The sequence below is a fragment of the Indicator indicator genome, chromosome 32 (genome assembly GCF_027791375.1).
Source record: "Indicator indicator isolate 239-I01 chromosome 32, UM_Iind_1.1, whole genome shotgun sequence".
NCBI classification, from domain to species: domain Eukaryota; kingdom Metazoa; phylum Chordata; class Aves; order Piciformes; family Indicatoridae; genus Indicator; species Indicator indicator.
In genome coordinates, this window is record NC_072041.1 from 7962747 (window position 1) to 7976108 (window position 13362).

General features: G+C 61.1%; 2 protein-coding genes across 2 annotated transcripts; one reads left to right on the top strand and one right to left on the bottom strand.

Moving 5' to 3' along the window:
* Positions 1–876: 876 nt before the first annotated feature.
* On the bottom strand, positions 877–9275 carry LOC128977361 (chloride channel protein ClC-Kb-like). Its single transcript, XM_054394870.1, has 19 exons — positions 9167–9275; positions 8949–9077; positions 8724–8852; positions 8502–8641; positions 8299–8376; positions 8089–8167; positions 7874–7999; positions 7627–7711; positions 6496–6597; positions 5468–5552; positions 5213–5380; positions 3949–4018; positions 3400–3510; positions 2203–2416; positions 1584–1717; positions 1412–1503; positions 1238–1321; positions 1003–1089; positions 877–915 (listed from the first exon to the last, which is right to left on the bottom strand). The coding sequence occupies exons 1-19, from the start codon at positions 9273–9275 to the stop codon at positions 877–879; spliced, it is 2061 nt and encodes a 686-aa protein (XP_054250845.1).
* A 486-nt stretch (positions 9276–9761) lies between these two features.
* On the top strand, positions 9762–11217 carry HSPB7 (heat shock protein family B (small) member 7). The gene is made up of 3 exons (XM_054394989.1): positions 9762–9979; positions 10224–10357; positions 10723–11217. Exons 1-3 carry the CDS (start codon positions 9853–9855, stop codon positions 10906–10908), a joined length of 447 nt encoding a protein of 148 aa, XP_054250964.1. The 5' UTR covers positions 9762–9852; the 3' UTR covers positions 10909–11217.
* Positions 11218–13362: the final 2145 nt, after the last annotated feature.

Genomic DNA, 13362 nt, shown 5'->3' on the forward strand with positions numbered 1-13362 from the left:
TCACCCTCTGAGCATCCTCCATAGCTGCTCTGGTTTCCCTCCCCATGGTTCCTCATCCTCTGAGCATCCTCCATGGCTGCTTTGGTTTCCCTCCTCATGGTTCCTCACCCTCTGAGCATCCTCCATGGCTACTCTGGATCCCCTCCCCATGGTTCCTCACCCTCTGAGCATCCTCCATGGCTGCTTTGGTTTCCCTCCTCATGGTTCCTCACCCTCTGAGCATCCTCCATGGCTGCTTTGGTTTCCCTCCCCATGGTTCCTCACCTCTGAGCATCCTCCATGGCTGCTTTGGTTCCCCTCCCCATGGTTCCTCACCCTCTGAGCATCCTCCATAGCTGCTCTGGTTCCCCTCCCCACGGTTCCTCACTCCCCTGAGGTGGTTCCTCACCCCTCCACGAGGCACATGGGTGCTGCAGCCCCACCCTGCTCCCAGCACCCATCCCAGTGCCTCACCCATCTCCTGCCCCACTTTTGGGGGTGTCTCCCTGGCGCTGACCCCACTTCACCTCTCCTTCAGCCGGGCCCGGGCATGCCTGCCTCACCCAACCTGTCCCGCCGGCTTTAATTACCCCTGCAGGCTTAATTGCTGCTCGTTAGCGTCCTCTGCACCCTGCGCTGCTGCCCCCTCCCCCCTTCAAAACCGCTGCACCCCAGGTGTTTTTTTTTTTTTTTGGGGGGGGAGGCCACTAAAGAGCTGTCCTGGCTCAGCCCCCCCCGCGATGTTCCCCACAAAACATCCACCGCCCTCATTAACTGCAGTAATTAAGGCTAATTATGTATTGATAAATTCCAGCGGAGGTCCAGGGCTGGGGGGGGGGGGTGTCACAGAGCCTCTTTCCACGGGTGACACCCCCAGGGCAGGGTCCCCGGCAAGCATCACTTGGGGTTCGCCAGCTCCTCGATGGCTCTGCGCAGCTGCAAGGGAGCAGAGGAGGCAGAGTGGGGGTCCTGCCCCCACCTTGTCACCCCGACGTCCCCCCAGTCCTGTGTCCCCCTCCTCACCTCCGCCCTGCCGACGGCTCCCACCAGCTCCCCGGAGCGAGTGACGAAGATTCGCTGCAGCTTCAGCAGCTCGAAGAGGTGATGAGCCTGGGGGGGAGGGGACGGCGTGGGGACACCGTGGGGACAAAGCCAAAGCTGCTGCTTGTGGCCCCCTCACCGCAACACAGAGCCCGGGGGGGTGGGGGGTCTGGGGGCTCCCAGTCCCCTCAGGACAGGGTTCCCACCCCCTCCAAACCTGGTGCAGGGAGGTCCGTGGTGAGAGCTGGAGCATGATGGGCTCGATGGGGCAGCTGTCCCCAAGGGTCCCTGCTGTGGCCAGCTGGGGGGAGGTGAGAGGTGAATTTTGGGGGGGGGGTACAGCTTATTTTTGGGGGGAGGGGTTCAGCAGGGTGCTCAGCCCCGCAGTTACCTTCTCCCCTGGAGGGGCCTGGGGGTGTTTGTGGCTCTGGAGGTAGGTGACCAGCTGGGCTCTGCTGACGGTGCCCACCAGTGTGGGTGACTCTGGAGGGACACAGGGACAAGGCCGCTGATGTCCCCTCAGGGTCCTGGTGATCCCCCCCCTGCCGTGTCCCTCACCCCACCTGCGCTCTCCACCACAGGGTACTCAGCGTCAGCAGAGCCATCCAAGGCCATCAGCACCTCCTCGAAGCCATCGCCCCGGGCCAGGGCCACCACCTGGCGCTCCATGAACTCCTCCACCACCACTTGGTAGGAGCTGGGGAGCCAGAAAAGCTCCAAAGTGTCCTCATTCCCCAGCAAATCACCCCAAAAAAGAGGGGAGGGGAGAGGGAGGGGAGAGGGAGAGGGGAGGGGAGAGGGAGGGGAGAGGGAGAGGGGAGGGGAGAGGGAGAGGGGAGGGGAGGGGAGGGGGGGAGAGAGGGAGAGGGGAGGGGAGGGAAAGGGTGGGGAGGGGAGGGGAGGGGTGGAGAGAGGAGAGGGGAGAGGAGGGAAGGGGTGGAGAGGGGAGAGGAGGGAAGGGGTGGAGAGGGGAAAGGAGGGAAGGGGTGGGGAGGGGAGAGGAGGGAAGGGGTGGGGAGGAGAGAGGGGAGAGGAGGGAAGGGGTGGGGAGGGGGGAGGGGAGGGAAGGGGTGGGGAGGGGGGAGGGGAGGGAAGGGAGAAGAGAAGGGCGGGGAGAGGAGAAGGGGGAGAGGGCAAGGGAGAGGAGAGGAGGAGGAGAGGAGGAGGAGAAGCTCGGCTCACGCCATGTGCCGGCTGCGGATGCGGGGCAGGTAGGGCAGCCTCTTGACGATGATGGTGCCATCATAGAAGGATGGTTGATTCTTCTGGGTGATGGCATTGGCCACCAGCACAGCCACCACCACGGGCAGGAGGTGGCCCAGGTGACCTGTGGCCTCACACACCAGCAGAGCCGTGGAGAGGGAATGGGTGACGGAGCCTGAGAAGGCAGCGGCGCCTGTGAGGGTGAGCCAGGGACAGAGGTCAGGGAGCAGAGCAGCCTGGGATGGCTCAGCTGGAAGGGACTCAGAGCTCATCCACTGCAACCTCTCCACCATGGGAGGGACACCTCTCAGCCAGACTCAGCTGCTCAAGGCCTCATCCAACCTGGCCTTGAACACCTCCAGGGAAGAGGCAGCCACAGCCTTCCTGAGCAACCTGAGCCAGAGTCTCACCAGCCTCACACTGAAGAACTTCTTCCTCAGCTCCACTCTAACCCTGCTCTGCCTCACCTTCAAACCATTCCCCCTTGGCCTGGCTCAGACACCCTCAGGAAAAGTCTCTCTGCAGCCTTCCTGCAGGATCCCTTCAGGTCCTGGCAGGCAGCTCTGAGGTCCCCCTGGAGCCTTCTCCTCTGCAGGCTGCACACCCCCAGCTCCCTCAGCCTGTGCTCACAGCAGAGCTGCTCCAGCCCTTGGATCATCTTTGTGGCCTCCTCTGGCCTCACTCCACAGCTCTGTGTCCTTCTGTGCTGGGGAGACCAGAGCTGGAGGCAGGATTGGAGGTGAGGTCTGAGCAGAGCAGAGCCCAGGGGCAGAATCCCCTCTGCTGCCCTCTGCCCACACTGCTCTGGCTGCAGCCAGCACACAGCTGCCTGAGGGCTGCAGGAGGGCACTGCTGGCTCCTGGGGAGCTGCTCAGCACCCAGCACCCCCAAGTCTCTGTCTTCAGGGCTGCTCTTAACTCACTCAGCACCCGGCCTGGATCTGTGCCAGGGTTTGGCCTGACCCAGCTGCAGGACCCTCCCCTGTGACTTGTTGAACCTCCTGCAGCTGGCACTGGACACTTCTCCAGCCTGCCAGGACCCTTCTGGATGCCATCCCTGCCCCCACACAGCTTGGTGCCATCAGCAAACCTGCTGAGGATGCCTCAATGCCACTGCACTTGTGGCTGACAGGGGCATGGGTGTTCCCCCACCCCCCATGGGTGTCCCCCCACTTACCAGCCAGGGCATAGCCACAGGGGATGATGGGGTGCAGGTCCCCCTCTGAGCTGAGCCCCCGTGGGAAGAGCAGGGCCACAATCTCCCCCAGCAGGCGCCCAATGGCAGCTCCTAAAATCGGGGGGGGAAGGTGGGGAGACCCCAGGAGTACCCCCCCCAACCCCCCAAAACAGTGCAGCTGGAGGTGACCAACTTCCTGCAGCAGCTCTGGGACTGGATGCCCCCCAGGTACACCCCCAGAATGGGGGCACGCCCCCAGGGCAGGACACAACCCTTGCACCCCTCCAGACAGGATGTAACCCCCCAGGGCAGGATACAACCCCTGCACCCCCCCCAAACTGGATGTACCCCCTCAGGGCTGAATACAACCCCTGTACCCCCCCCCAAAACTGGATGTACCCCCCAGGGCTGGTTACAAGTCCTGCACCTCCCACCCCCCAGCCTTGATGTCCCCCCCAGGGCTGGACACAACCCTTGTACCCCAACCCCAAAGGCTTGCTGCCCCACCCTGTACCCCCCAGTCCCACCTTGGTCCAGGCCCAGGCTCACCATAGACAAAGATGGGCATGAAGTAGCCTGCAGGGAGGGGCAGGGTGGTGGCCAGGATCAGCATCCAGAACTGGGGGAAGGGGGTGAAGACAAAACAGGGGAAGGAGCACTGGATGGATACAGAACTGGCTTGATGGCCACACCCAAAGAGTGGCTGTCAATGGTCCATGTCCCAGTGGGGGCCAGGGACAAGCAGAGTCCCTCAGGGCTCAGTCCTGGGACCAGGCTTGTTCAACATCTTTGTTGGTGCCATGGAGAGAGGCATTGAGTGCACCCTCAGCAGGTTTGGTGATGACACCAAGCTGTGTGGTGCAGCTGACAGCTGGAGGGAAGGGATCCATCCAGAGGGACCTGGACAGGCTGGAGGGAAGGGATCCATCCAGAGGGACCTGGACAGGCTGAGAGGTGAGCACAGGACAACCTCAGGAGGTTCAACAAGACCAAGGGCAAGGTCCTGCAGCTGGGTGGAGGCAATGCCAAGCACAAATGCAGGCTGGGCAGGGACTGGCTGGAGAGCAGCCCTGAGGAGAGGGACTTGGGGGTGCTGGGGGATGAGAAGCTCAACAAGAGCCAGCAGTGAGCACTTGCAGACCAGAGAGCCAAGCAGAGCCTGGGCTGCAGCAGGAGAAGTGTGGCCAGCAGGGCCAGGGAGGGGATTCTCCCCCTCTGCTCCATTCTGCTGAGACCACTCCTGGAGCTCTGTGTCCAGTGCTGGAGCCTCTGTTCCAGGAAGGATCTGGAGGTGCTGGAAGGTGTCCAGGGAAGGGCCATGAGGATGAGCAGAGGGCTGGAGCTGCTCTGCTGTGAGGACAGCCTGAGAGAGTTGGGGTTGTGCAGTCTGGAGAGGAGAAGGCTCCCAGGAGACCTTCTTGTGGCCTTCCAGGATCTGAAAGGGGCTCCAAGAAAGCTGGGGAGGGACTTCTTAGGGTGTCAGGGAGTGATAGGACTGGGGGGGGATGGAATAAAGCTGGAAGTGGGGAGATTCAGACTGGACATGAGAAAGAAGTTCTTCCCCATGAGGGTGGTGAGACACTGGCAGAGGTTGCCCAGGGAGGTGGTGGAAGCCTCATCCCTGGAGGTTTTTGCAGCCAGGCTGGATGTGGCTGTGAGCAACCTGCTGTGGTGTGAGGTGTCCCTGCCCATGGCAGGGGGTTTGGAACTGGCTGAGCCTTGAGCTCCCTTCCAGCCCTGACAATTCTATGATTCTATGAAGTCATCCCTGTGGGGACACCACCCCAGGGCAGGTGGAGGGGGCCCTGATTACCTTCATCATCAGGAAGAAGGCCAAGGTGCCAAAGATGGTGGCAGAGGGGTGGTACCAGTCCAGCCAGAGGTCGGTGCCAGGGCCTTGTGCCACCGAGGTGCTGTTGGGCACCAGCGTGCCCCAGGTGCGGTTGTCGAAAAGGGAGGTGAGGTACTCCTTCATGGTGAGCTGGAAGGACAGACAGACAGACGCCCTGAGCACCTGCTGGCACATGTGGAGGTGTCCCCAGGGTGCTCCCCTGCCCCCCGTGCTCACCCTGGAAGCCATCAGCTGCCCCAGCCCCGGAGGGAAGGTGATGGAGGCCAGGAGCAGCACCACCAGCACGGAGTAGATTGGTTTGCTGGAGGGGGGAGAGGTGGGGATGGACAGATGGACAGACAGGGGGTGGGGGGTGGGGATGCAGGGTGCAGGCAGTGGACACACAGACAGCCAGGGTGTGTGGGATGGACACACAGACATGCAGGGGGCATGGGATGGACACACAGACATGCAGGGGGCACAGGACGGACACACAGACATGCAGGGGGCATGGGATGGACACACAGACATGCAGGGGGCACAGGACGGACACACAGACATGCAGGGGGCATGGGATGGACACACAGACATGCAGGGGGCATGGGATGGACACACAGCCACACACAGCGTGCAGGAGGTGGACTCACAGACACTGAAAGCTCAGGAGCTGGATGTGCAGGGGGGGAGGTGGACAGAAGGACACTTAGGGTGCAGGGGATGGACACACGGACACTCAGGGGGCATGAGGCAGACACACGGACACCCAGGGCGCAGGGGGTGGAGGTGCAGCATGCATGCAGGGGACACAGGGACACAGGGGGTGTGCTGGGGACACAGGGACACCCAGGGGGTGTTGGGGACACACGGACACAGAGGGGGTGTTGGGGACACAGGGAGACACAGAGGATGTGGTGGGGACACAGGGACACCCCAGGGGGGTGTTGGGGACACAGAGATACCCAGGGGGTGTTGGGGACACAGGGACACCCCAGGGGGGTGTTGGGGACACAGAGATACCCAGGGGGTGTTGGGGACACAGAGGGTGTCCTGGGGACACAGGGACACCCAGAGTGCCTTGGACTGATGCACAGGGTGCACGATGGGGACATAGGATGTGTGCTGGGGACACAGAGATACCCAGGGGGTGTTGGGGACATAGGGACTGCACAGGGAGGGACACAGGGGCCAGGCAGGTCTCACAAAGGCAGACAGGGTGCAGACAGACAGGCAGACAGGCAGGGGGCGGCCGCACGCCCGGTACGGACTCGGTGGCCAGCAGCCTGGCCGTCAGCCGGTTCTGCTTGACGGCGCCCAGCAGCCAGCGCTGGCAGAAGAGGTAGCAGCAGCCCAGCAGCCCGCAGACAGCCCTGCGGAGGAGAGCGGGCAGGGTATGGGCAGGTTATGGGCAGGGTACGGGAAGGGTATGGGCAGGGTACGGGCAGGGTACGGGCAGGGTATGGGCAGGGTACGGGCAGGGTACAGGCAGGGTACGGGCAGGGGTGCGGGCAGCGTATGGGCAGGGTACGGGCAGGTTATGGGCAGAGTACAGGCAGGGTACGGGCAGGGGTATGGGCAGGGCAGGTTACGGGCAGGTTATGGGCATGGTACAGGCAGGGTATGGGCAGGGTACGGGCAGGGTACAGGCAGGTTATGGGCAGGGTATGGGCAGGGTACAGGCAGGTTATGGGCAGGGTACGGGCAGGGTATGGGCAGGGTACGGGCAGGTTATGGGCAGGGTACAGGCAGGGTATGGGCAGGGTACGGGCAGGTTATGGGCAGGGTACAGGCAGGGTATGGGCAGGGTACGGGCAGAGTACAGGCAGGGTACAGGCAGGGTATGGGCAGGGTACAGGCAGGGTACGGGCAGGGTACAGGCAGGGTATGGGCAGTGTACGGGCAGGTTATGGGCAGGGTACAGGCAGGGTACGGTCAGGGTACAGGCAGGGTATGGGCAGGGTACGGGCAGAGTACAGGCAGGGTACAGGCAGGGTATGGGCAGGGTACAGGCAGGGTACAGGCAGGGTACAGGCAGGGGTATGGGCAGGGTATGGGCAGGGTACGGGCAGGGTACAGGCAGGGTATGAGAAGGGTATAGGCAGGATATGGGCAGGGTATGGACAGGGTACAGGCAGGGTGTGGGCATGGTATAGGCAGGGATATGGACAGGGGTATGAGCAGGGTATGGGTAGGGTGTGGCACAGATATGGGCAGGAGTATAGGCAGGGGTACAAGCAGAGGGTACGAACAGGGTACAGGTAGTGGAGTGGCAGGGGTAGAGGCAGAGTATGGGCAGGGTACAGGTAGGGGTATGGGCAGGGGCAGAGGCAGAGGCAGGGGTAGGAGCAGGGTACGGGCAGGGCTCCAGGTGCAGACAGGGGTGCAGGTCCCATCCGTACCCCAGAATGGCAAAGAAGAAGGTCTCCAGGAGGTCAAAGGGAAAATCGATCTTGAGGTTGCTCTTGAAAACCGCAGTGATGGTTTCTGCCGGCAGGGCAGGGCGGGGGGAGGGAGGGTGTAGAGGAATAAACGCAGGTTTTGGCGGGGTGAGCACCCCAAAAACGCTCGCGGGTGGGGGGAGTGGGGTCTGGGGGAGTGTGGGGTGAAGGGTCCGGGCCAGGGGGGGAGTCTGAATCCTGTCCTTGCCTTGCTCGCTGTTGAAGACGGCGAGGAGCCGGAACATGAAGGCGCTGCAGGTGGCAGCAAAGAAGCCTCTCCAGTAATCCCGGACAGCAAAGTGGGAAGACATCACCTCGACGCTGAAGAGCACCCCTGAAAATGTGGGGGTGCAGGTGTGGAGGGGTTGTCCTTTAGAGCAAGCTTTGGAGGTTCCCCCAGGTGGGAGCAGGGGATGTGCTCACCACTGATGGGTGCCCCAAACACTGAAGCAATCCCCACAGCTTGGGCTGCCACCAGCATCTCGTTCTGCTTGAACTTGTTCTGTGGGCAGAGTGGCGGGGGGCAGGGGTTGTCATAGCCCCCATTTTGGGGGGGGGGCTAACATAAAATTCCCCCCCCCCCCAATTTGGGGTGAGAAAATGCCCCCCCTTTCAGGTGGGCAGCTTTCCCACCTCGTACTCCCCCGTGACTTTGGTCCTCATCTTCCCCAGATACGCCGCAGCCATGACAGAGAGGTGGACAAAGGGCCCCTAGATGCCATCATGGAAAGGCACAGTGCTGAGTCTTGTTCCCATCACCACCATCGTGGTGCCAACCAAAACCACTGGTGATGCTGGGAGCTGGGGTTCAGGGGGGTGGGGGGGGAATCCCTCACCAATTTGCCAAGGAAAACGGTGCTGCCACATGCCAGGGTGCAGGTCAAGCCCACCACCTTGGCTCCAAAGTTTTGGATGGCCAGGTACTCCTCCAGCACCACGCCTGTCAGGATGACCTTCAACTCTGGGATGCCAGAGCCTAGAGAGGCAGAGGTCATGCACAATTTTAGGGGTCTCTACACTCCTGGGGAGCTGGGGAGGTCGGGGTGCAGCCACCTCACCTCCCGAGTGCGGGGTGATGCTTTGGGCGAAGCCAGTGGAGAAGGCAGCCAGCGCCGTGGGGTACATGGTCCACGAGAGGTACTTGAGCACCAAGATGTCACCAACCTCTTGGTAAAGCCACCGATGGGCTGGAGGAGAAGCAGCAGGAGGGGGGAGATGATGCTCCCACCACTCTCTTCCCCCCCTCAACCCCTCTCAAACACCAGGCAAAGCCCCCAGTTTACCCTCAAAGAGTCTGAAGACGATGAAGTCCATCATGAAGCTGATGGTGGCCATGAGGACCCCCAGGACAAAGAGGAAATACCAGTCCTCACCAACACGGAAAAGCTGCCTCTTCACCCACTCCAGGCAACCTGCAGGGGGGGGTTAATGGGGTGCTGACCCCCCCCGAAACACCCCCCACATCCCCAAGATCCCTTTGCTTGGCTGGGTGGGGTCTCACCTCGGAGCCTCTTCCTGGCTTTGGGGCAGGGTCTCCAGCTCTTCTCCGACACCAGCACCCTCTCCTCCTCCTTCTCCCCCTGTAGCCCCCCAGGGACAGGGTGCTCCATCGCGGGGCTGTTTTTGGGGGACAGGACCCCTTACTTTTTTTTCAGCACCCCCTCACCGATCCTCCCACCTGAGCCTCGGCCGTGGGACTGAGTTTGCAAAGGAGCTCATTAAAAACGACCTTGAGGAAGCCACCACCGGACCCGCCGGGGCCGGAGCCAGCCGGGTTTCCCCTCCGCACACCTCTTTCACCACCTCCAAGCTCCCAAGTCCCCAAGGGCGAGGCGGGGGGGGAGGGGGGGAAAGTATTTAATAAAGGCTTTTTAATTAATTCCCATTCTTATTCCTTAAGAATAGGCAGGAACGCCGGCATCGCATTCCAGGGCGTTGAGGCGGCGAATGGAGAAGGGAAAAATTTCCACCAAGTCTCCGGCGCAAGACCTAAATTTAGCCTCTTTTACGAGGGGGGTTGGCAGGCGGCCGGCAGCCCGAGCGAGGCTTTAAAAAGCTCATCCAGGCTCCCCGTGCCCAAACACTTAGTCCTGCCTCGGTGGAGTGGGAGGAGGAGGAGGGAAGGGGGCTTTGCTCTTCCTCCCCGGCGGGAGCTGGGGCTCGCAGCGGGCAGGTGGGCAGCGGTGGATGAAGGTAACGTCCTCGGCTGCTTTCCGCTCCCACCGCAGCTTTCAACAGTCGGCGGCGTCCGCCGGCACCATGGAGCTTTTTGGGAGCTTCGTCCGGCCCCGCGGAGAGACTTTGGGGTTCTCAGGTGAGGGTTTGTTTTTTTTTTTGGGGGGGGGGGGGGAACCGGCTTATTTTGAGGGCTGAAGTGGGGGTTGGTGATGCCTCCTCAACTCCTGCACTGGCACATCCCTATCCTGCAGGGTTTGGGCAAGAGATGGAGCTGTAGGTGAGGTGTTTCGGGGGAGATTCCCAGCAAAATGTGGCCACGACCCCAAAAGGTGTTTAGGAGGGAGCCCAAGTGAAACTGTGGCCCCCTCCGTCTCCTGCAGCTCGTCCTGGCAGCACTGGCACAGTGAAGACCTTGGGCAACACCTATCAGTTCACGGTGGATGTCAGCGACTTTGCCCCCGAGGACATCATCGTCACCACCTCCAACAACCAGATCGAGGTGCACGCTGAGAAGGTTGGTGCTCCCTCCCTTCCCCGCTCACCCCCAAAGTCAGGAGGACCCCCAAAATCCACCCCAAGCTTCCACCCAACCTCCTAACAGCCTCGGCTGTAACCCCGGTAGGGTTTAATTCACCATTTCCTCACTTTTTCATCCCAAAGCCCACGGGACCCAACAAATTTGTGTCATGTACTCATCCTTCTCCCAGGGGGGTGGCAACCACAGACAGCACCTTTGTCCCCCCACTGATGTCACCCACATCCCTCAGGGAGATCAATATTGTCACCATACACAAGGTGTGGCTCAAGGCTAGGGACCGACGAGCCCCCAGCCTACTTGCACCCTAAACCTGCCTGTTCTGACCCATTTTTCTCACCCAGCTGGCCACGGATGGCACCGTGATGAACACCTTCACCCACAAATGCCAGCTGCCTGACGACGTGGACCCCACATCGGTGTCATCCTCGCTGGGGGACGATGGCACATTGACCATCCGGGCTCAGCGACAGCCTGCCAAGCACACCGAGCACGTCCAGCAAACCTTCCGGACTGAAATCAAGATCTGAGGGCTCGGCGGGGGTGGGGAAGCCCTTTTCCTCCCTTTTCCCTCCTTAATTATTTGGGGTGATTTGGGAAGAAAACGGGATATAGGGTAGGGAACGCTCCTCCACCGGGTCAGCCCCATGCTGAAGGGCTGGCATGGAGAGGTGCATCCTGGAGAAACTCCAGAGGGGGAGTCCTGGCTCCTGGCTCCGGTGGTGAGGATTGATGGGGAGGATCCAGCGTTCCAAGAGCGCCGCCAGGAGCGCGGGATCCCTTCCCGAGCCTCTGCCGGAGCCTGTCTCTGTATATACAGCTGGTGATAAATTATTGACAACGCCTGGCTGCTGCGCCTCCTTCTTTTCATCTTTTCTGGATGCTTTTCCCCCCAAAGAGCTGCGGGTTCAGCCCTTAGGAGTGCCTCCGTAAAGCACTTCCTCGTTCCCGACAAACCCACGGGCGAGGAGCCGCCCCAGCTCCCCTCGGGTGCCCACGGCCCCGTTTATTTCCAGCCCGGGGTGACTCATTTCTTCCCCGCTGCTCTATTTCAGAACCATTCCCTCAGCTGTTCGGCCGCTGGCCCACCTGGAAGGTCACCAAATCCTCCTCCTCCTCCCCTCGCCCACCCTCACCCATCACCCTCAGGGCTGGCATGGGCCGGGACGATGGTGCCAGCCCTGGCTGCCGAAGTCAGGAGCATCATTTTTGGGGGGCCTAAAATCCCTCGGGCCGAGGGCTCGGCTCCATCTCCCTGTGTATACAAACAACAGGCAGGCGCCTGCCCGGGGGCCAGCGGCTGTTTATAGCTGCCACACAGCACCCAGCTCGTGTTGCTGCTTCAGCACCGAGGTCACCTCGTCCCCGGTTGTCCTTTAGTGCCTCGTGACTCGTGTTAAAACACCTGCAGCGTGGGGACACACGAAAACACAGCTGGCTCCTCCAGCATCTCCTCCCGCTTTGCCTGTTGGCACCTAGGGGACTCCCTGCAGCAAGAGGCTGCGAGGCGCAGGGGGGAAAAAGTTTCAAAGTTATTCCAAAAGCTCTTAACGGTCATAAAAAGTCCCCAGGGTGTCTCAGGACGCCGGAGTCGTGGAAGCGAGGAGCAGCAGTGCTGCCCTTCCGTCGATCAGCCACGGTGGGATGTCTCTGCCCCCAAGGTGCCAGCTCTGGGCGGCCCGGGGCACGGCGGCAGGCAGGGAGCCCCCCGGCCGCGGTCACAGATCGCCACCTAGTGGTGATAGCCTGGGGGTGGCACTCGCCCAGCCGAAGGAGGTGTCAGAAACGCCCTCCGAGCCCCCCGAAACCAGCTGGGTTGGCACCGGGGGCATTACCGAGCCCGGGAGCTCGTGAAGAGACAGCTCCGGGCAGCGCCGAACAGACTCGGCAGCAGCCAGGTCCCGGCACGGGCTCGTTTGGGGAAGGAGATCTGGATTTGGGGAAACAGGTTGATAGGAACAGCTGCCTGTGAACCAGCTGCTGTCTGCCCCTGCCCAAACTCACCGGTCCCGGAGCCGTGCAGTCATGGCATCGTTTTGGGTGGGAGACCTTTAAGATCACTGAGTCCAAACCTTAACCCAGCACTGCCAGGGCACCACTAAACCATGGCCCTCAGCACCACACCTCTGCATCTTTTAAACAACTCCAGGGCTGGGGATTTAACCACCTCCTTGGGCAGCCTGGGCCAGGGCATGGAGCCCTTTCAGTCAAGAGTCTTCTTCTCATCTCCAGCCTAAACCTCCCTTGGTGCAACTTGGGACTGCTTCCTCTTGTTCCTTGGGAGGAGAGACCAACCCCTACCTGTCTCCAGTCTCCTTTCAGGGAGCTGTAGAGAGCACTGAGGTCTCCCCTCAGTCTCCTTTTCTCCAGGCTCAACACCCCCAGCTCCCTCAGCTGCTCCTTCCCAACTCTGTTCTCCAGACCCTTCCCCAGCTTTGTTGCCCTTCTCTGAACCTGCTCCATCCCCTCAAGGTCCTTCTTGGAATGGGGAGCCCAAAACTAAACCCAGGACTCAAGGTGTGACCTCAACAGTGCCCAGTCCAGGGGGATGATCCCTGCCCTGCTCCTGCTGGCCTCACTCTTGCTCTTGGCCACTTGGACACAGGCTGGTTCATCTTCAGCTGCTGCTGTCCAACAATCCCAGATCCCTTTTTGTCAGGGAGCTGAGCATTTTTAAATGGCTGCTTTCAAGGAAGCCACAACATGATCTTAGAGCTAGAACCCCTCTGCTCTGAGGAAAGTCTGTAAGAGATGGAGCTGTTCAGCCTGGAGAAGGCTCCAGGGTGACATTAGAGCAGCCTTCAAGCACCTGAAGGGGGCTCCAGGAGAACTGGGGAAAGATTTTTGATGAGGGCTGAGAGTGACAGGAGGAGGGGGAATGGTTTGAAACTAGAGAAGGGTAGATTTAGGTTAGACATCAGGAAAATGTTCTTTACTGTGAGAGTGGTGGAAAACTGGAACAGGTGCCCAGGAGGCCCAATAGA